Source organism: Rhinolophus sinicus, linkage group LG04 (assembly GCF_036562045.2).
Source record: "Rhinolophus sinicus isolate RSC01 linkage group LG04, ASM3656204v1, whole genome shotgun sequence".
NCBI classification, from domain to species: Eukaryota; Metazoa; Chordata; class Mammalia; order Chiroptera; family Rhinolophidae; genus Rhinolophus; species Rhinolophus sinicus.
The window spans coordinates 152,385,417-152,409,067 of record NC_133754.1 but is presented as its reverse complement, the minus strand read 5'-3'; the positions used below and the strand labels follow the sequence as shown (position 1 = coordinate 152,409,067).

Below are 23,651 nucleotides of genomic sequence, written 5' to 3'. Positions count from 1 at the left end.
CCCTAACTTATTTTTATCTTATTGAACTGTTGGTATTTTGAAGTTCATGAGTCCTTTTTAATATTATGCTTAACAGTCTTCTTCAAATCTATTATTTATTGCACATCAAAGTATGAGAGGCACTGTCAATAAATCCACCTGAGAAGTTGTGTTGAGAAAGAGAGGTTTAAAAGATAGAGACTCCAACTACCTGTCTTTCATATTGGAAAGCAACTTTGGGTCCTACCAGGTGGGAAGAATGTGAGAAGAATGCAGGGTTCTCTCAAGTTCTAAGGTCTGTTGAACTAAACAGGAAAATAAATTACAGTATTTAATACATATTTAAAAATATATTCATGAAAAACGTATATCTTTATGAAAAAATGTGTATCTTTAAAAAATAATATTTTAAGAGAGAAATTAATCCAGAATTCTCTCAAGTGGTATGGTAACCCTGGATGATGATTAATTTTAAAATCTGACTTGAAAATTATGCCATGGTATGACTGATCTCCAGAGATGAGGAATGTTTGATTACCTCCTTCTATAAATTTTATAGTCTGTGTTAAAGATATAAATAGGGCTCTGTCTCACCTGTATTTTTGAACAAGAATTCAGTTTGCATTCCAGACAATCATTCTGGTTGTTAGGGGTTTTTAGCAAACTAAGAAGGCAGCCCCAATGATTGCTTGGAAAAGTAGACTCAAAATCATTGGGGATGACTTACATTGTTATCTTTGTGAGTTTATAGATTCTAATCTAGAAATTAAGACTAGAATGTTGGTCAAACTCAAACCCATGATATTAATATTTTGTGTAAAAATCTGTACATATTTGTGTATTAAGTCTTTATAAAATTGAAGAGGATTGGGCTTATTAACTTAACAGATTATCCTTGTGATTCTAATGTAAAGCATATAACTGAATAAATGATTTGTATGTATAAGCGAGGATTTACATTCTCGTCACTGTGAGCCCCATTTTCCCCTTCCTCTATGCTGAATATTATAAGAAAGTGATTGATTAGTGTAACTTGATTATTCACAAGGGAACAGGTTAATGCTTGATTTCTAGGTGTTGTTTCTTTTTGTGCACCAGCTGTCTCATGTTTCCTGGGTGTATCATGCACTTTCACACCTGTGTGTGTTTCTTCATGCTATTCCAGATGCCCACTATTTGTCCTATCTCTGCTTGGAAAAACTCAATGCATCCTTTAAGGCACGGTGGAAATGTGCCCTTGGTTGACATTCTCCCCCACCTCCTCCACAAGCAGGAGGCTCGCAGGCTCTGTGATGTTCTAAGATTCTTGCCTTGAGATGAGAATGTGTGACTGTCAACTGTGGGATCACACATCCATATAGGCACAGAGCCTGATGTGGGCACAGTATCTGGGCCATAAAAGTCACTTAGCACATGTTAAATTGAGCTAAATTAATGCATTAAATTGGCATTAAATATGCTGACTAGCTAGATAACAGATGATTCATTCCTTGGTCAACTCTTATTTAGGATCCTATAAAATCATAAGGATTTAAAATGTAATCTAGTTCTATTTCATATTTTTGTGTTTTATGGAGAATTTAATTTGAAGAAAGAGGTCCACAGTATAAAACAGCATGAAAACCACTCATTTTGGACAAGACAAGCTCTTTATTTTCAGATGAGTAAACTGAAGATTTTTAATAAAAAAAATCTAAATATCTGATTTCTCTTGAAAAATTAAAAGACTCGCAACACAGGTTCCCATTTTTGAAAAGTGTCAATCTGCTGGGACCCTCTCCAGTCTGCCGGTCCTCACCACTGCTTATAGTTTCCCTGATACAGAAGCTAAATATCAAGAACAGCGCTAAAACCCCTAAGTGATGATTCTGGCAGACCATGGTAATACATCTGGCCTTTTCTCTCTGTTTGCATTACTTGCCTGTCACTGAAGGCACTTGAACTTGAGGATCCAGCTTTGCAATAGATGTGTTTCTATCAAGTATTATGGGAAACATATTGTTTACAAATCAAACTCCATCTGAAATGCATGTAGTTTGCTAGTCAGAGGAATCAACTATGACGGTAAACTAATTATTTATACATCAAATTAGCACACTTGATTTATACTTCTATTGCCTTGACAAGAACTACATCTTTACTTGGCCTCTAATTCTGAGAACTCAATTTGTCCTATTGAAATTCTATCCAGTTGTTTTCCTTTTATTATCGTGATACTCACTTTTGTACAGGAGAACCTTGGGTTCAATGTGATTGTTCTTCCTTTGCAAGTAATCAGTTTGGCTTTCTTTTCCTGCATGGATAAGATTATATTGCTTATATAATTTTTATCATGAAAATAAAGCTGTTGCCAAGACAAGTTAAAGACTAAGCAATACTAATTTTTGTCAGAGACATGGTGAGTTCATTAGAGCTGTAGACTCAGACTATTTTGACCCTAAAAGTTTCTCTTTCTGTATATAGTTTTTAAGAATAGTTTTATTGACATATAAATTTCATATAAAATTTACCCATGCTAAGCATACAGTTCAATGATTTTTGGTTTCAGAACATGTCCATCATCCCAAATAGTTCCTGTTTGCTCATTTGCAGTGAATCCTTGCTCCAGTCCCCAAGCCTAGCCAAGCCTGAGCCAGGAATATACTTGCCCCGATTAGGACCTCAGCCTGGGCATTGACCCTCTCTATTCACTCATCATGGAGATGTTACTTCCACCAACAAGGCCATTGGGCATGGGTGTCACCACCACTACAAATGGGGAACCCCCTTCCTCAGAAGCACAACGTGTCCCCTGCCCTGGCAGAACCCCTGGCGTACTGAGCTAGCGGGGATGGGAGAATGATTGGAACAGCACTAGGCAAGAATGCCTCAAACTCCCACTCTTCCTACTTGAAGTACAGCAGTTTAACCATAAACACGTCACAGATTATTGTTTACAGTTGCTTTTGGGAAGAGGATTTGCTGAGCTCCTCATTCCCCCATAGCTAGAAATCTCACCTTTTTATGTATGCTTGACTGCTTTTTTCATTTTTTTTTTTTTCATTTTTTCTGGTTTCTTTCTCAATGATGTCAGTGGCCTCCTGATTGGGCCTCTGTGCTCTGTGATCTATTGCTATCTCTTTTTATCTTATTGTCTTCTTTTCTGTTTCCTTATGGAGCTGTTCTAGTTGGACCTTGATATCACGGATTCTGTTTTTTAGTTAGTTCCTAATCACGCTAGCTCTCTTTTCTGCAATGCATTATCTACTCTGCACTGCTGTTGAGATAAATTTTACTTATTGCAACATTAGTTCCTTTATATTTCTTTTGTTTCCTTATCTACATTTTCAAATCAGCCTTGTACCTCAGTTAGTTCTATTTTCTTACTTTTTCTTAATTTTATAGTTATTTTCTCCTGTGTGTTTGAAAATAGAGCTGCTTTCTAAAAATTTCATCTGATTTCTCAGTATTAACAGGAATGATCTTTCTTTGCCTCTCTGGAGCAATAATATCCTTCTTTGGTTTTCAAATGCTTATGTTATATAACTTTTCTGATTGCTCAACTTTGAACAAAGAAGATTGACTCCAGTCTGATGCTTGCCAGCTGAGAGTACCCACTTACTCTATCTTGATTCTTGCACTGTCCACCAAGGTACCAACAGAATTCTCTTTTCAGGATAGAAGCTAGAGGTCAGGCAAATGCACTTAAGTTTTTATGTCAAGAAGATATTTATCCAGTTCAACATTACTTTACTGAGGCAGGACTACTTCTGTTCCCATGACCTGGTTTTCCATGAGCAAGTGTGTTTCTTACTGAAAATTTTGAATCAGCATGTAGCTCTTGCTTTGTTAGAGATAGAGCAGTCTCCAAAGTACATTGCTTTCTCTTTCTGACCCCACCCACTCACAACTTGACACCACAAGGTGCATTTGCTCTTGCTGGGCCCATGAGCTCATGTCCACGTTCAATTAATGCGTGTTATAGGCTCCAAAGTCAATTTAGTGACAAAGCACTAAAGAATTATCAGGGAAGAATTCCCTTAGTGAGGAAAATCCCCTCAGAATCTGGGTCTCTAATATAATGTTGAATTTTTATGGCTGTTTTGCTCTCTTTCAGAGACCGGTATACGAGCTCACTGGTGATCATTTCTCAGTATGACTCATCTGCATTGCTATTAGGAGTAATTCTTCCCAATGATTAGAAAAACTTCATTGATATCTTTGATTTATAGTCTTAGTTTCTATTGCTGTTGTAATTTCCCCATTACATTGGTATTTTAAAATGGGAGGAGGAAATTAGCAACCTGCTACCGTAGACTAAAAATATCCAAATATTGGCTAGACTCATGAAATATTTTCACGTTCTGAAGGATTTTTTTCCCCCCAATAACCCTTATGATTTTTAGCCCAACTCCCTGAAAAATACACTTTTTGCTCTAGTTTATATACAAAGAAATAGCTTGGAAGACTGTGTGTTAGGGCAATGAATCTCAGATTGTAGTATACAGTGCTTCTAAACCTTCAGGGTACACAGAAACCCCCGAGAATCTTGTTAAAATGCAGATTCTGCATTTCGACCAAACTCCCAGGTGAAGTCAGTGCTGCTGTTATGACCAGTAGGGTACCAGAGGAGCTGGTGTGCTGTGTCTGTGACATGGAGCCCACATCATTCATACTTGGATGGCCGTTCAGGAAGAGGCAAAGTAGGAAAATTCTGCCGCATCATTCCGAGACTCACTGAGGGCCTGGTGATCTGTGACCCCTGCCCCGAAAGCAGAGGCTGCTACCAAAAGACTGCTCTGTCAACTGTTGTGAGCCATTTCATGTTCAAATACTCATGACCTCTTTATCTGGGAGGAGACTGTTAGATTAAGGAGGTGGCAACCACAGATAAGGCTTATCATTTTTTATGACATCAATAATATGTTGTTAATTTTATTTTATTTTAAAAAGCTTCTGAGAGTTTGATGTGGGGTTTGTTGTATGGCATAAAACTTCAGCGTTTTGAGCTCATGGACAGAGCTCCACGAGGGGTTTGTGAAAGAAATGCTCAATTCCTAGGAAAATCGCAAAGGGTGTATTTGGAACTATGGGAAAGAAGCTATGTTAAGAAGGTTGGTCCTGCTCGAGAAGAGCCGAGATGTTGATATTTTAACATTTAATGAAAATAAACACCCTTATTGATTTGGAAGGTATGTTGTAGCAGACCCCTCAAAACAGATTCCTTTGTGGTTCTTTGTTTGCCTATCACGGCATATTTTATGACGTAAATTTTAAATTGGAGTTAATTTTCAGGACAAGACTGCTTTTATCCCCCTGCCTGATTGACATCCACTATTTTATAGACCTCTCCCCTAGTGTAATTACTTCCTTATTCTAATATTTTCTTTAGAAAACCATCTTCATGATTGGCAATTTCAGTTTATGAGTTATGTTGTGGCTACGAATTTTAAGGCATTTATCTGGAAATGCCTGAAAGACCATGGTGGCAGTTTCAAAAATTGCACCATCTGAAACTAGCCTCTTGTACAGCTATAGGAAAACAATGTGCTAAAGGTCTTAGTTGTTTGGAAAAAGGAGATTAACACAAGTACCGTTGACACCAATTCTGTGGCCTTGGACAAATAAGCGTGGTTGTTATTTAATTTCTCATATACACTGTGTGGTCTTTGTAAAGTAAAAAATTACATGTATATCTTAAAATAGGTCAGCTCCTTCTGAGGATAATGTTCAATTTTGTATATCTTCTATCAAAGCAGTCAGTCTTTTAAGTATCTTTTGCCTTTCTTTTGCAGAAAGAACAGCTTGTTGCCAGCTGAACCTGCATCCATCCCTCTCTTCCTTCTCCCCTCTCTCCCTGCCTCTTAGCAGTTACTGCACTCCATCCATTGCTTTTAGTCACTTTATGAATAAAAATCCCTTGTGGCTGCCCCACTGCTGCCTCCTAAATTTCCAGCCTTGTCACTCCGCCTGGCCCCACACTGTACCTAAACAATCTTTTCCTGCCTTTCCATAGCATTCTGATAAGGTAATATCCAGTGGTCCCCTGCCCCAGCTGATCCAACTTCTGACTTTGGTCAGCAAGCTCTCCAATATTTATTTGTACCATTCCATAGTTCTCATTCCCAGCATGTCTGTTACTGTCTTGCTGCCTGTAGCTCTTTCTCCTTGTCTCTTAACATTCACCATTGTCCTGTTTTTAATCTACTAAATTATGTCCCACTATTACAGAAAATAACATCTTAATATAGCCCTAGTAATGACATTTTTAAGATTAACTTTTAATACAAATATGTCTTAACTCTTAGTTCCCTACTCCAACTTACTCAGTTTTTATGATTATCTTCTTTATTACATATATACTATCTTATTTATTCATTTTGCATCCAATGACTGTGGTCTTTTTCAATATGTGATATCAGGTTTAGTCCACAAACCAACAATTTCCCAGTGTTCTGTGATAATAAAAATAGGAATAACAATTAATACAACAGACTAGAGAGTACCAACATAAGGCAATAGTATATATGCAAAACTGTGTGTGTGTGTTTAAAGAGATTAAGGAAGGATTGTTTTATATAGGGTATTATAGAAACAGGATAATGTTTCAGTAAAAGAGTTAAGGTAAATCCCTGCTTTATCATGTCTCAAAATAAATCCATATGGAATAAAAATATAAAAATCTAATCAAATTATAATAAAATTAGCAAAGATTGGAACACTTATTCAATAGATTGGTGGTGCCAAAAAAATGTATACAAGTAGACACTTTGGTCAACGTTGCTAACAGTAGTTCGCCGTAATCAGACGTGTCTGGACGCTGATGGTAACCACTTTGAGCACCTTTTGTAATTGCAGAAGTCAAACATGACTTGTATTCATCTTTTGTTATCGGCATATATCAAATATTACAATTTTAATACAGTTTTTCCTTTCTTAAAATGTATATACGTTTTTTGGTACCCTCTGTATATAAGAAGTATAACTTCATTGTTGAAGAAATAAATGAAATTGTAAAGGGGTGATTGATAGCTTCAAGAATATATATATTTAAATTTTTGATACTATTATAAAACCCAAAAGGGGCTCATGTATACTATATATATATTTTTAATTTTATTGGGGAATATTGGGGAACAGTGTGTTTCCCCAGGATCCATCAGCTCCAAGTCATTGTCTTTCAATCTAGTTGTGGAGGGCACAGCTCAGCTCCAAGTCCAGTTGCCATTTTCAATCTTTAGTTGCAGGGGGCGCAACCCACCATCCCATGTGAGAATTGAACCGGCAGCCTTGTTGTTGAGAGCCTGTGCTCTAACCATCCGGCTGCGTTATCTTCAATCTAGTTGTGGAGGGCGCAGCTCACTGGCCCATGTGGGAATCAAATTGGCAACCCTGTTGTTCAGAGCTCGTGCTCCAACCAACTGAGCCATCTGGCTGCCCCTACAATATTTTTAAAAATTCATATTTCTGAAGAAGACATCCAAACTTTAAAGGATAAATTAAGAAGAGGATATTAATGCATTTTACTTAGACTGTAAGCTCTGTGAGGATAGGGATTTTTTTCTTGTATTTCACATATAATAGGTATGTAATAAATATTGAATTAATAAATGATTAAGGGAGAACAGAAAGGAAGCCAATGTCTAAAAGCTCATCACTGCAAGGAATAAATATGTGAAAAAACACAATAACTAAAATAGTCTTAAACATTATACCATACAGTATCAGTAATGTTACAGTGGGATTGGTACTCATTCCTTATAGAGGCTCTATAAATTGGTTACCTTTTGGAAGGTAATGTGATCATTTGTAATAAGAGCACATCATCCCCAATACAGAAATTTATCTTAGTGAAGTAGTCAAGGTTAAATGTTTTATATATGCATATTAAATAGATATAAATATTCCATATTCCATATCAGGGGAATCATTATATGCATTTTCACTTTGCACAAAGGTATGTGATGAGAACACACAAATGGTAGTAATTCTAAAGATGCATGAAGACTGCTTCTTAAGTAAAAAACAATGTGCATTATTATTACATTCTGATTGCAAGTATAAAAAATCCTATAAGCCTATAGAAAACAATATGCATACGTGTAGAAATAAAAACAATTTTATGACGGTGGTGGACTTATGATCTTACCAATATTGTTTTTATGTATTTTTTAGAATTATAACTTTAATTAAAATTTATAAAATGGTCTCTCTACTATATATATTATATATGTATACACACGCTTACACATATATATACATATATATATGCATATATAATTTACATTCTCATGAGCTTAATAAAGCTGTTGGTCTCCCTAGGAAACTATAATAATTATTTATTGACCTCTAGACTCTCCACTGACATTGATATACTCACTAATGAATATTTATGAGTTTAGCAGGAAGTGCTGTTTCGACTTAGGGTTGAGGGGAAGCTTGGAAGGAATGTTCTTGAAGCAGTGTCTACCTTAGCATGAGTGTGAAGCACAAAGCAGATATTCTGTGCATATAGACAACAAGGCTTAGAGGCATTCAGGTTGTAGTTGCACAACAGATAGGACCATTTTTGAGTTAATTGACTGGTGGATACCCATTAGGAGATAATTTGAGACATTGAAAATATTCACTGTACTTATTTTTATATCTTGGATTTATAGGTGGCTTTTAAAGAAAGAACTGGTTTATTGAGACAGAATTTAAAAACCACAAAATTCTCCTTTTTAAAGTGTACGATTCAGTGGTTTTTAGTATATTTAACTGAGTTGTGCATTACTGCTGTTTAATTTTAGAACACTTTCATTACCCCCAAAAGCACTCCTCCTGTTTCCCCTCCCCCCAACCCTTAGCAATCACTAATCTTCTGTCTCTGTGGATTTCCCTATCCAGGACCTTTCATATAAATGGCACCATATGATATGTAGTCTTTGTGTCTGGCTTCTTTCACTTAGCATGTTTTCAAGGTTCATCTACGTTGTAGCATGTATCAGTACTACGTTATTCTTAACGGCTGAATAATTCCATTGTATTGATATACCACATTTTGTTAACCCATTCATTAGTTGATGGACATTTGGTTTGTTTCCACTTTGGCTCTTATGAGCAATGCTGCTATGAGCATTCATGTATGAGTTTTGTGTAGCCATGTATTTATTTTCAATTCTCTTGGCTATTTACCTAGGAGTAGAATTGCTGGGTCATTGTAGCTATATTTGACATTTTAAGGACTGTCAGACTGTTTTCCAAAGCAGCTACAACATTTTATAATCCCATTACAGGTGGCTTTTACTTTCTTCTTTCTTTACTTATTTGTCTATAATGGACACATTATAGACAAATTAATAATTAGAAAGAAAGGAAGTTATTTTAAAAAACTCTGAGTCCCATTTTGTGGGCCACACGGCTTTTAATCCAGTTGGGCATCATCTTTATCTTTAAACTGAACAAAGACCCTGTCTCATATACTATATATAGAACTTATTGTGATTAAAGAGGAACAAATTCTTTGTTGGAGGAAAGAACCTACTTCCAATAGTTCAATCAAAATGATGGACCTCTTAGGAAGAGATGTGGACTATATATGTTCTTCGCAGGACTTCTCCCTGTGAGTTGTTGAGTTCCTATCCCTGTGTTATTGTTACACTTACCTCTGAAAGTACAGTAAAACCACCGCTGCTGAGCTGGTGACTGAGAATAGTGAGAGGTAAAAGAAGGATGAGAAAGCCTGTGTGTGACGGAAATAATTCATTTCAGTACATTTGGGATATATAGCTATATCTATGCATATATCTATGTCTATACCCATATCTATAGCTATACTAAAGTTGGCTATCAGAATTTTGACTAGTGCAAAGTCCTGAAGTAATTTGCTTAAATAAATAATATCATCTATATGTCAAAGAATGTTTTGGAATTGCATGGGGGAACCTAAAACAATGTAAGCATGATTTCTTGTCTGTCACAATTATGATGTGTGATGAATTGGTGGAGCTCAAATTATGTGACTTTCAGGGCTCCTTAACAGTGCCATGCTGAGCTATATTGGAGCCTGAGGCAAAAGGAAAAATCGGTCACACTGATCCTGTTTTTATTGAAAGTTTTGACATTTTGTTCATCATAGATTTTGTTTGTATTAATTTTGATTTTTAAAAATCATTGCACTAAATGTTATATATCTTGATAACTGGGCACCCTCTTAAATTTTACACCCAAGGGGTGTACCTCGTTGGCCTCACCTTAGTCCCAGCTCTGACTTTGATTATATTTATTTATTTATTTATTTATTTATTTATTTATTTATTTTTAAAGATTTTTTTTTTTTTAATTGGGGAAGGGGAACAGGACTTTATTGGGGAACAGTGTGAACTTCCAGGATTCTTTCCAAGTCAAGTTGTTGTATTTTCAATCGTAGTTGTGGAGGGCGCAGTTCAGCTCCAGGTCCAGTTGCCATTGTTAGTTGTAGGGGGCGCAGCCCACCATCCCTTGTGGGAGTCGAGGAGTGACTCTGACTATATTTAGAGTTCCTTAGGTAAATGGGATAGAAAACTGAGTGACAATTTATTCATGGAGAAACTGAGTCATGGATTAGATCATTTGATGTCATACAGTGATAGTCATACAATGACTAATTGGGAATCAGAAGAGTAACTTTTCACTCCTATTCTTTTATCAAATCAGTAAGTGATACTCCCTTGTTATATATTTACTAAGGTTTGATCCCTTTAATTCCCATTTCACATATTTGATTAGAAATATGAACTATTTCTAACTTCTTAAATAATTTTTCAACCTTTACAAAGTGGGCAAAAGTTTTCCAATGACTAGCTGTTTAATCCTTATTCCTGCCCTTTTAGAATTTTCTGGCCAGGAGGAACATATGTTTTAAAGTCCAACAGAGAATTTACAGTGGAGTAGAATTTTCTGCATAATTTCTTCATTCCTCTCAAAGAAATTAGGGACAATATTTTTCCCACCACCCCTATCTCTCATCAGCTTGTTAGAGCTTTTCAATTTGAAAGTGAAATAGTCAGAGGAGCAAGAGGGTTATGAAAATTTCAGTGCATTGAAATGTTTGTCAAACTCATTGGAAGAACAGCATATCCTGGAGCTATTATTGGCACAGCAAACAGTGACATTCAGAGTTTATACTGTTTGCTTTCTGATACTGCTGGAATGAGTTTAGGTCACACACAAGTTACCAAAGGGTGACTCTTTCTGGGCCGGCCAATAACTGTTTGTTTGTTCTTTAATTTATTATCATGGTGAAGTAAAATCTTCATTATCTGTAGTTCAGATCACTGGGGAAGAGGGACAACTACAAATCAGAAGAGGGAACCATGTTAGCCCAGCATTTATGAAAATTATCCCTTGAGAATAGCTACTAAAATGGTTTCTTGAGGAAATAAATTGGGAAATACTGCATACTAAATGCCAATCTTGGAGATGCACATAGCATATGCATGGTCTGAGAAACCCTACAGGGGAAAACAAAACCCCACAGAGTTTATTAACCCATTTTTGCCCAATTTTTGTTATGGAACTTCCTTGTCATATTGCTATGAAACAAATTGACCCAAAACTTAGAGAGTTAAAATAACAATCCTTTTTTTTTTTTAATCTCGCATAGTTTCTGAGGGTCAGGGATTTGGGAAGGACTCACCTCAGTCATGCTGTCTTGGGGGTCTTTCATGCAGTGGCTGGTGCTAGAACAGCAGGTGGCAGGAGCAGCTGGCTGGCTGGGCATCTCTCTTCATCTTACCTTAGGGTTTCTCCTTGTGGTCTCTGCATGTGGTCTAGATTGGGATTCCTCACAGCATAACTGCCTCAGGGGAATAGGACTGTTACATGGTAGCTCTGAGTTCCAGTGAAAGTATTTCAGCTCACGAGGTGACTTTGCAGTAACTTTTATGATGTAACCTTAGAAATCATGCAGCACTGCTTCCACTGCATTTGATTACAAAAACGTCACAAGACTACAAGAGCAGGGGAGTTCAATTCCACATCTTGATGAAGAAGTGGCAAAGTTCTATAATAGCATGTAAACTGTAGATATAGTTACTACCTATTTTGGAAAATACATTCTACCACAGAACTATCTTTATCTCCATGAAATGTATTCAATGTTGGTTCCATGAATCCTACTTTGTGAATGGTGCTTTAGATAATCATCACCAGAGCTACTTCTAAGTGGAAAGACAGACTGGCAAAGAAAAGATCTGTCTTTACAAATTCTGGAGACATTTAGACATGCAATTCACAAAGAGATTATTTGACATGTCTATACTGAAAGGTTCCATTAATTTTAATCCTATATCCCAGGGTATACCCATTTAGATGTTTAGTTTTTATGGCTCAGAGAGGGTTAATGCTCTAACCTTCTACATCAGTGCCAATGATTGAACCAGGTTGTGTGAAATCTCTTGGCATTTATATATCTAGACTAGACTAGAGCAGGTTCGGAAGTGATCCACTGCATTCCAGAATGACCTAGAGAATCTTGTCCAAATAAGATGTCTCCTTATCACACTGAATGGCTCCCTGGCAGTGTAGCCAAGTTTTGAGAGACATATCAGTAAGCTACTGGTATTTCCTGAACCTCCTAACACTCAAATTCTCACCCCAGGGTCTACTTTTGAGGCAACCCAAACTAAGACATAGTCATTGTTAGGAATAAAGAAGAACTTACATGAATTAAATACTGTATATGGCATTCCATAAATGCCAATATCATTGAGAAAAGAAGTTGAGTTTTGAATACAGAGGGGGGAAAAGAGTATGAGAGGGGTTAGAGAAAAGGAAGGGTCTTGTTGGATTTATAGGCAAGAATTTACCCCGAAAAACCTAGCTTCAGAACAGTGGCACCCAGCAGAAGGTGACTCCCAAAACTGTGTACTAGATTTTCAACATTTGGAAGCTGGGGATTAGATGAAAGCTAGCTCACCACACTGAGACCATCAGAAATGGAGAGCTTGTTGATATGTCTCTCAAAACTTGGCTACACTGCCTCACAGAATTCTTTCCCGTCCCTTATGTTCTCTATACATGTTTATTTTTCAGTCTAAACCTGGCCTAAGGAGGAGCCTTACATTCTAAAAATCATGAACAAGCTTCCATTTAATACCTCACTCTTGTGTGAATTGCAGACTTACATGAGAATAGGGCATCTCTTCTCTTAGAAATAAATAGTCCAGGATAATAACAAATTATCTGAATTTAAAGCAATTGCTGTTAAATTTTAATTGACTTTAAATTGAGGTACTTAAAATTAATTCCCACACTAGTGATGAATTTTTATTGATGTTATCACAGAGCCACCTTGGCCCCGAAGGCACTATTCGAAAATTATCCAATAAGAGTTAAGAGTACAGTACGCATGTGATATCGAACATAACTGGATTTTTTATCTTTGTTTTTGTTTAACGGTAACTGACCTATATAGGGATACAACCCATTGATTTGAACTCTTTTCTCTGAATATCCATGTGTATACAACTCACTCTGCTGAAATGGTGATTAACCAATTACTAGGGCATGGGTTTAAAAGAACAAAATAATTTGGAATGAAAACTATCATATTGAAGCCATCATCATTGTTTTTAAAGAGTTTCAGAATTGCTAAGATGCTTCGCAATGAAAACATTATGTCTTTATGTAAATTACAGAATAGGAAAAGTGGAAGCGTTGGACATATTTTTATTAGTTTTTGCAAAAAAAAATCCCCTTTGTGGTAGTAGGCATTCCATTCCTTGGCCCTATTATTGAATTTCAGATCAATGAATAGGAGCAAATATCAGCTCATATAAGGAATATCATAAGAAATATTGGCCACCACAAACAGGTTTGGTTCTTGTTGAAATGAATGAAAAATTAGGGCAATCACCTCTAAATTTGTTCTTCTGAGTCAGTGGCTGCTGTAGGCTTTGGGGTATGCATTTTGGTAGACGTGCCAGATTTCCCACATCCTTGCTGTTAGTATCCTGTTTCAGGGCTGCTAATAGACAAAAGAGGGTACACAAAGGACTGCCTGTGAAAGTGGTCACACCCCTGGATCAGGACACCTCTGTAACTAACCCCCACCTGTGGTGCCTCAGAAATGAAGCTCTCTTTCTCATTTCAGTCTCTCTCATTTCCTTTTTGCTCCTGCCTTTTCTTTCTCTACTCTTAGTCTCAGTACATACACTATACTTTCATTCACATTGCTAGAATTGTTCTACACTGGACCTCTGTCTCTCAGTCTCATATCTCTCTCTCTCTCTCTCTCTCTCTCTCTCTCTCTCTCTTTCTCCATGTTTTTTTTCTTTCTCTTTTCCCATCCACTTTTCCTTCCCCAGCTTGTCCTGACAGAAGGATAGACAAACTCTCAGCCAGGAGCTCTGAAGCTTTCTTGTTTCAGTCTCTCATTTTATTTTTGTTCCTGCAAGGGAACTTGGAAGGAGAAAAAAAATATGTGTTTATTTTCACTTTTAATTTGCAGAAATTTAGCATTTCCTTCTACTATGACTATTCACAACAAATCATCTAGTATTAGCAATACGTGTTACTTGGTCACCAACAGAAAGCGTACTTACTTTCATTTCACATTACAGTTGTTGCAGAATCTCAAAATGTAGTTTATATCTATCACTATTTCAAAACTATGGAAGTTACTGGACCAGCAACTAGATCACATTATATACTGTATTAATAAAGCAGGAAATATGTTACTGTATTACAACATTTTTTAAACTTTGATAACTGTATTTCAATATAATTGGTTTCCTTTGCAATTCTATATGTTGTATTTTATTCATTTACAAACATTATCCTGACACAGGTTCATAGGCTTTATACAGGCTCGACAAAGGAGTCCAGGGCATGAAAGGGCTAAAACCCTTCTGTAAACAAGTAGGTAGGGCTGGGAATTCATGCCTGCTTCTTCGGTATGGCAGGATATACCCCATTGTCATTAAAAAAAAAAAGCATGATGTAGCAAAACAAAATAATTTTTATTACCTTTAATTAGTAATATTGTACATGATACTTTTGATGCTGTTAGTGAACAGGGAATGTCTGCCAGTGTTAGTTATTTGAATTCTATTAAAGAAGTCTGAGAGCTGCCGTCCAGGGCAGCAGGCAGCCACTGGGAGTCTTCCCAGGGAAAGTGTGAGGCTGGAGGTGTAATGCACCAACTTCAGCCTTAGCGTGTTGAAGCAGGAATGGGCGTAGGAAATCAAGAGACATGGGAAGCTACTTCAAGGTCATTATGACCAGATAATCCAACGTTAACTTACTTTCTCAAAACATTCAGGTTTGACTGGTGCAAAAATTCCTATTTTCTGAGAAGATAAGCTTCTTGCCTAGGAGGATTGATTTCTCTGTTCTTTTTTACATCAAGTAGAAGTAGTTGCTATTATGCATGTGAGGGGACAGTAAAAGCAAGTGCAGACTAGGGTATCAGTAAGGCCTCTATTACAGAAAATGAGGTCCCAAACTGACTAGATTCTAAGGGTTCAATGAATCCAATGCAGCTCAGAAAAAAATAATTGACATATCCAACAGATCTAGATATTTATTTCAAATTAGTAACTTTTAAATAAAAAGAGTACTTACATCTTCATACCTCTCCTAGAATTCTTAGTTTTTACAAATTGGCTTTGCCATAGGTGGGCAAACCAGCCTCTCTCACGTCTGCCACTCTGTATTTGTATGCTGTTCTGACGTGCTCTCCACTATGGCATAATGCTCCAGTGTGTATTGAAGGCCAGACCAGACCTACGTCTTGGCTGGAGTTTCCATCATTTTTTTAATGACAAGTTTAAAATATACTTAAAAATTGAAGGAATTGTACGGTTAATACCTATACTCACCACCTTGGCTTTACAATTAGGTGATGTTATATTCACTTCATCACAGATTTATCTATCCATTCCTCAACCTGTGCATCAACCCATCTCTTCTGTTTTAAATTAATTTCAAAGTGAGTTATAGACATCTGGTCTACTTCACTCCTAAGCACTTCGGCATGTTTATCATTGTAGTTCCTTTTTGAGATACAATGTATATATAATGAAATACACAAATTATAAGTGTACCATTTATAAAGTTTGTTTTACAAATGCATACATCTCTCCAGATATAGAACATTACCACCACCCCAGAAAATTACCTCATGCCCCCATCCCATTCAATTCCCACACCACCATCCCCCAGAGCTAATCACTGTCCTTAGTTTTTTCACTATAAAGAAGTTTTGCCTTGCTGGCAAATAACATTTTTTAGGCTACAAGATTAATACATATTTATTAAAGAGCATTTAACAACAACCTTTAAAGATCATTATGGAGACTATAAAATGTACGAAATATCTTTAGTCATCATTTTCACTTCAGCCTTTTGTTTTCATAAAATTAACTTTTAATGGTTACATAATCATTTGTTGTTTGGGTGAGCTCCCACAATCCTACAATGGCTCTTGAGTTACTTCTCTCCCCGAGTGTAATCCCCTGCACTCAGAAGGAAGAAATGGCAGATTCAGTAAACAGTCCTGAAGGAAGATGGGCTGGTGGAAACAAACATACTAGTTTCAATTGCTCTAGTCATGTTCCTCCTCCTCCTTTGCTGAGCTGTTTACATCTCAGCTGTTGGCTTCTAAGGTGATTGTTCTTCCCAATCCTCTTTCTTAGTTACTAAAATCTCCTGGTCATGCCCTGTTCTGAAGGGATTCTGAAGCATGTCTAATGAATGTTCACTTGGATTTAATCACCAGGAGCTGAATGTGATAAGCTGCAGTGGTCCTGGGCTCACAGGAGACAAGGTCCTGCTCCACGCAGCGGCCCTTTGCAGCAAATTGACAGCAGTGGACGTAAGTTGGTCCGGGGCCACAGATGTGGGAATGATGGCTCTTATACAAGGCGCTTCAAGGTAATGCACCAAAACTTACCCTGCCATTTCCCCAGTTAATTCATTTGTAATACAATTTTTAAAATAACATTCTTGTTCTTGTTATATTCAAGCCAGTGTTCTAAGTGCTATATCTGCATTATTTTAATCACCAGAACATCTTTATGAGATAGGTATTCTTATTATTTTTCCTCATTTTGCTGAGGAAAAAACTTAGGCAGAGTAAGGTTAAGAAACTTGCCTAACTTCACAAACCTAGGAAGTAGTAGAGCCTTATTGGAACGTAGACAGTGGGATTGAGTATGATCACCCTCTGCCTTATATCTGTTTCCTGAAAAAAGAAAACAGTCAGGGTATCTTTTTCTGGGTTTAATGTGTGGTCCTAATCAAGCCTTGATTTCTGTAGAGTCAGCCTTGTTGGTCTCAGTTCACAGCCAGGTTTCTAGAGTACACAGAATCCAGAGCAGGGATCAGAACAATTTATCTCCTAAGTGCCAGGTAGTTTATATGTTAGGCTTTGCAGGCCATGAAATTCGTCTTGACTACTCAACTCTGCCTTTGTAGAAGCCATAGACAATATGGAAATGAATGAACATAGTCATGTTCCAGTAAAACTTGGTTTAAAAAATCAGGTGACAGACTGCATTTGGCCCATGGGCCACAGACCTCCTGTCTCAAGAAGTGCTTAAAATGTTATGAGTAATAACTTCTTTGAGAATCAGATGAAAGCAATGGATTCTGTACCCATAATGAGCCATATAAACAATGTACAAAACCTTTTGCATATATTGATATGTATATGAGTATATTGCATATATGTATATTATATATCAATTGATATACATGCATGTATATTCATTGGTATGATATATTCACATATATTGATATATTGCCTTGAAAGTTCCTCTTTAGGTATTTTTGGAGCTATTTGAATAACTAATGAACTGTAAGCTTTTGGTATAAAATCTTTTTTTTTTTAAATAAAGACATTATTAAGGTGTAATTTAAAAATCTTTTTTGGTATATTTTCAGTCTTCATGGACTCTCCATTAATGGATGCCAGATTACAGACAAAGCCATTAAAGCTTTAGTTAAAAAGCATGGAAACAGGTAATAATGATAAATTTCTCATTTACATGTACCTTACATTTATGTATCACCTATCAGCTTACAGAGTAGATGCTGCTGTCTTATTTGTATTACATTATTTGGTGTTTTCATCAAACACTCACTGGGGTAGGCATTTGTCAGTGGAGTAACCTGAGGCTCAGAGATATTAAGTGACCTGCTAACTGGCACACAGTAAGTTACAGAAGCTAGACCTCCCAGTCTCAAGCATAGTGTTCTTTATGTTATAGCACAACTCAAGGAAACATCTTGAAAACTTTTTCCCCTCTCTCCTTTTGTTCAGAATCTCAAAGCTAATCACAAATAACTAGAGACTTTCCCCTTTGTGATTTGATTTCCACTGTCTTGGGCAGGAGGAGTTAATACCATGCATTTACCCCAGTATTCTGGAAAGATCACCAAATGACTATATTTTCAGTAGCTGTCATTCTCTCACATATCGGGGAAGGAATTATCTGGCCACTACAGTAAGATTACCAGCAGCGGATGGCACCTGCACAAAGACGCCCCAGACTTACAGGATTCTCAAGGGACTGATGGGGTTTGACTTCTGTAAGCTGAAGACTCACCAAGTGGAGATATGAGGAGTCCTCAGATAAGGTGGCTTTAGAGATGAGTGTCTGTCTGGAGTCTCAGGCCAGCAGCTGCTGCTCCCATACCCTGCAGAACACATTTAGAAAGAAGCGTCATGGACAGCAGTATGGGTTTCTGTCCATATTTTGGAGGTGAAATGATTCAGAGGGTGACAGATTCTTATTCCTCCAATATGAGTCTGCTTCTGATATGTGGACAGTCCAAAGAAGCAAGTGAGTTTTGCCCAGTGTGAAGACTAAGGTATAGGTTGCGCATAAACAGCCCCTCTGCCAACAGAACTTTTATCTCGGTCATTTCCTATAGAGAGAAGCTGCTGCCTTGTGTTCAACTCTTTGTTTGTTTATTTGTTTGTTTTTAAATAAAATTTCCCAATGCCATCAGCATGAGAAAGTCTAATTGAATAGTACATTAGATGTGATTGTGTGTTAAAAATATGGTGCAACTTGAATTGGGAGTTTGATGTTTTCTCAAGAATCTGTTTGAAATGTCTTCCAATCAGCTCTCTTCCTTCTTATGTTATAAGTCATGAAGCACAAGAATCAGTTTTATTGTGTTTTTGCAAAGAGGAACTGAGCGAACCTAGGTATTTGCTTAAGACTCTGGTTATTTCTGATACTTCAGAAAAATAGTCTACTAGACTGATCCAAGTAATTGGTCCACTTGTTATGAGGAGGAAGTATTGGATGAATTATAATTTGTTTACAGATTACCCATCCTTTTACCCATTGACATATTTACTTACTTTCCTCCCCTTACTTCTCTTTGAAAACTTTGAGTAGTAGTGAGAAAAGTGGGAATCACATAGACCTGTTCATTAGTTATATGAATTTGGGGAAGTTGTATAGTTTCTGAGCCCGTTATTTTATTTATTAAGTATGGGTTCTAATGATTATCAGGGAGTGCTGTTGTTGAAAATTAAGAGATAATGTATATAAAAACCTTAGCAACTAGTACTTAGTATGTCACTCATACATGCTAATTTATGTGCTCAATACATGCTACTTTATTTTATTGCAGTCTACTTTGATTATCCCCCTCTCTGAATGCCTGTAGCACACAGTTTGTTCCCCAGTATCTCTATAAAGATAATCTTTTCTCACTAACTAACTTTTAAAGCAAGAATACCTTTTGCATTTGCAGGCTCTCGCACAATGCAGGAAATACTTTTGGGAAACACCATGAATCTTCTCAAGGTCAATAGTCTATAAACTGTGTAATAGCTTGTTTGGTAGAAAAATACACCAAGGAACATTGTCCCTGTGGTGAAATAAAACGTTCCAGTTGGCCAGTAAAAACCTCATCAAATTGAATTCTGATTGGAAAAGTATACAAATAAATTAAGAAGGCCAATATTTCTTAAATAAGTTGGCAGCAAGCTGTGGTTTTTCTGCATGATCTTAATTCTTTTGTGTCCTAGTCCTTGAACAATTTTGACATAAGTCAACATTAAATGGAAAGATAAAATTAGAAATAAATTCTTGGCAGGGAATTCCGAAATGATACCTGTTGCTGGTTTCAAATCTCACCTTCACTCACTTTGGAATATGAATGCTAAAGCTTTAGCTCAGAAAAGTTCCAGTATATTTTTCTTGTTTCTTTGTTAAAACTATTACTATATGAATGTATTTGCTTCTAGTTGTTTTTAATGCAGAGGCTTGTTTTTTTAAAAATGGTTGTACTTTTGTGTTTAGCAAATATTTTTCTACATTATTGAAAACTTGCCATTAACATCATTTTAACATTTGTGGAATTTATTAGCCATCTCTCAAATTTTGAACAGTTGGAGTACTTATAATATTTTAAAGTAAATGCTGCCCAAACGATAAATCTTTTTGTGTGGAGGTTTCCATTTCCCCTTTACTGACTAGGCTTGAGGCCCCAAAGAGGGATTTCTGGGTTTAACCACAGCTGTCAACAAAATCTTGAGAATTCTCAGCAACTATGTAACCAATAACATGATTTTTTGATAAACTTCAATGTCTGCACCTATCTGTGGATTCTTATCAAATTAATATGAAAAGTAGCAAATATGGACAGAAATATGTTCCTTCCACTTTGGAAGTCGATTCATTGGAATTTGAGAGATCTAGCGTCTTGGTGAACCCATAACACCTTTTTACTGTGAGGAAAAATGCATTCAATCTCATTGAAAGGAAAGTATAGAACACTGCATTTGGGAAGAAAATAAGATGGGCTAAAGCTTGTATGGTGGTAGAAACGACAATTTTTGATTAACAAATTGTCAGCATGGGGCATATTCCTTCAATTTTCAGCAATTTGAAATCCCAGCATTAATCAGCTTTTGTAGAATGCCACCCACTGTTCTTACAGCAGTGAGGAGGGCAATAATAAAAAATTGTAGAACTAGCATTAGATTAGAGATCGTACTGACTGGAGTGTCTTTGTTTTGTGTGAAGACTTTTCTTTATTATTATTCAGGAATTGGTCAAAACATGCCCCATCCTCATCGTCTGAGTGCTTTCTTTCAGGGCAATAAATGGTGCTAATAAGTTGGCAGGCATCCCACCAGCTAGACCTTTGATATATGTTGTGTGAGCACATTAATATGAAATCAGAATTATAGAAACACAGGGAGTGTTCCCTACTCATAATTGTCTTTTTATGTAATGCAAAATAAATCAAACTATCACATTGCTCCCAGGAAGCCTAAACCATTTATAAAATAATGACTTTTGTTTTATAAATTGGTTTAATTTATCCATTTCTTTGTTGCTTACTAGGTTCCTACAATGTGCCAGGTGCTGCAGGGACTAAATAGAAACACAGGTATAGCTCTGCTGTAAAAGAGCTCACAGTGTCCACGTACATGCCATTGTTTGGTCCACATGTTTTTACTTCCTCTATATTCTTGGTCCATAGTCTTCCTCTGTATTCTTGGTCTGTTGAATAAATGTGCCGATATTCTTCATATGTGAATGTGACTCTGCTTACTCCTCTGTCCGTAAGCTACTACTTTGTGCTTTTTTCTAGTACTGAAGCTAGGAATGCCACTTCGTGTCTTCTGGTGTTCTTGGCCTACCTTGGTACCAAACTACCGTGTTTCTCCAAAAATAAGACCTAGCCAGACCATCAGCTCTAATGCATCTTTTGGAGCAAAAATTAATATAAGACCCGGTCTTATTTTAATATATTATATTAATAAATATAATACATTATATTTATTAATATGTTATAATATATTAAAATAAGGTCTTATTTTAATATATTATATATTTATAAATTTAATATATTAATAAATATAATTATTATATATATATATATAAGACCGGGTCTTACATATAATATAATATAATATAATATAATATAATATAATATAATACTGGGTCTTATATTAATTTTTGCTCCAAAAGATGCATTAGAGCTGATGGTGTGCTAGGTCTTATTTTCAGGGAAACACGATATATACCTTTTCAGAAAGACTTTTCAGGGCTAAGTGGTATATAGGCTATCACCTAGAGGGAGAACAAAATAAATTGATTGATACTGGATTAGCTTTGTGATCTGGTCGACTTTGTTATTGGCTATAACCATGAGGAGTTCCATGGGGCAAATAAGAATGTGAAATGGAAGTTCAATCTTTTGTGGTTTAAAGAAGAGAGCCAACCTGTGAACTATTTTCAGTAGCGAGGTGTAGTAATTTGTGATGGGAATCTCAAGCAGGAGGTCTCATGTTGGGGTTGATGACTGTGCTTCTGAGGGTATATGAGCATCCAGAAATTTTAAACAACCTTTTTATTTAAGAAGCTGTGTGTTTTCTTGTGGAGATAATCCATAGATTTCAGTGAATTCTCTAAGACAGTTATGAGTCCCTAAAAACATTATGAGTTATTGTCCTAGGTGAGGGGTTGGTGAATTTTTTTCTGAAAAGCACAAGATAGTAAATGATAGTAAATACAGGTAGTGGTTATGTGGGTGTATACATATATAGAAATTCAGTGAGTTTTACACTTAAACTTTGTTTAGTGTACCCCATATTAATTATACTTCTATAAGAAAGAAAAAGCAAAAATAAATAAATAAATGAAATTCATATGTGAAATATAATATTTATAAAAGGGAAAACTTGGTTGTACTTCAGCATAGTATTTTGAAATTTCTGTTTTAGCATAAGCCAGAGATAGGTTGGAGAACTATGGCCCTTGGGCGATCTTGGTTTTGTAAATAAAATTGCATGGCAACACAGTCACACCCATTTGTTTACAGAGACTGTGTTCTTCAAAGCCTAAAATACTCATATCAAGATATAGACTATTTCATCATTCTAGAAAGTACCCTCATGTTCCTCTTTCATCATAATCTTCTCCTTCCCCCTGAAAGTAACCACTCTTCTATCACCATAGCTTAGTTTTACCTTTTCTTGAACTTCATTTACATGAGGTTATAGAGCAGTGTGGATGAGTGTTTGGCGTCTTTCACTCAACATAATGTTCTTGCAATTAATTTGTGTTTTTGAGTACACAGATTTTTAATATAAATATCCTGGTTCATTTATATTATTGTTCCCGAAGACCCTACTTGCTTAAATAGCAGGAATTTGTTGGTCCTTTGGGTGTTTGTGGTGTTAGAAAAGGCCCACAAGAAGATGCAGGAGAATACCTGTCTCCACCTTCCTTCTATTTGGAGTTAAACCACAAACATAGAAATTGCAATCCAAGAACTCTTAGTTATAAACAACATCAACAAATTGAAGCATGAACTCTGAGTACTCTTTCTCAGTGGAGAATTAAAAAGTTTCAATGTAGTTTTAATGAGTGAGAACTCTTATTTCTCTTTCTCTTCAGGTCAGTAGAAACTAATTTGAATTTGTACTATCATTGGCCCATTGAATTGTGGGAAAGTTTCTAATGTCGTTTAGTCTTGTGCTTCTCAGACTTGTATGTGTATATGAATTACCTGGAGGTCTTGTTAAAATACAGATTATGATTCAGTTGGAGTGGGATGTGGCCTGAGACTCTGCGTATCTAGCAAGTTCCCACATGGTGCTGATGCTGCTCACATGTGAAACATGCTTTGAATAGCAGGGCTCTCGTCTAGTAATCATTATTGATGTTTAGACCAGAGATGATGGTATC

General features: G+C 36.4%; 1 protein-coding gene across 6 annotated transcripts in view; it reads left to right on the top strand.

The window, feature by feature from the left end:
• The window catches only part of LOC109457324 (uncharacterized), a 92,607-nt gene that overhangs the window by 47,323 nt on the left and 21,633 nt on the right, over positions 1 to 23,651 (top strand). For 5 of the 6 annotated variants that reach the window (XM_074330590.1, XM_074330589.1, XM_074330592.1 and 2 more), the window contains exons 8-9: positions 16,703 to 16,857; positions 17,869 to 17,946. In XM_074330590.1, coding sequence (XP_074186691.1) covers positions 16,703 to 16,857; positions 17,869 to 17,946 — 233 coding nt within the window. Of the gene's footprint in view, positions 1 to 16,702; positions 16,858 to 17,868; positions 17,947 to 21,299; positions 21,346 to 23,651 lie in introns of all 6 variants that reach the window. The other variant, XM_074330594.1, reaches the window with a different exon arrangement.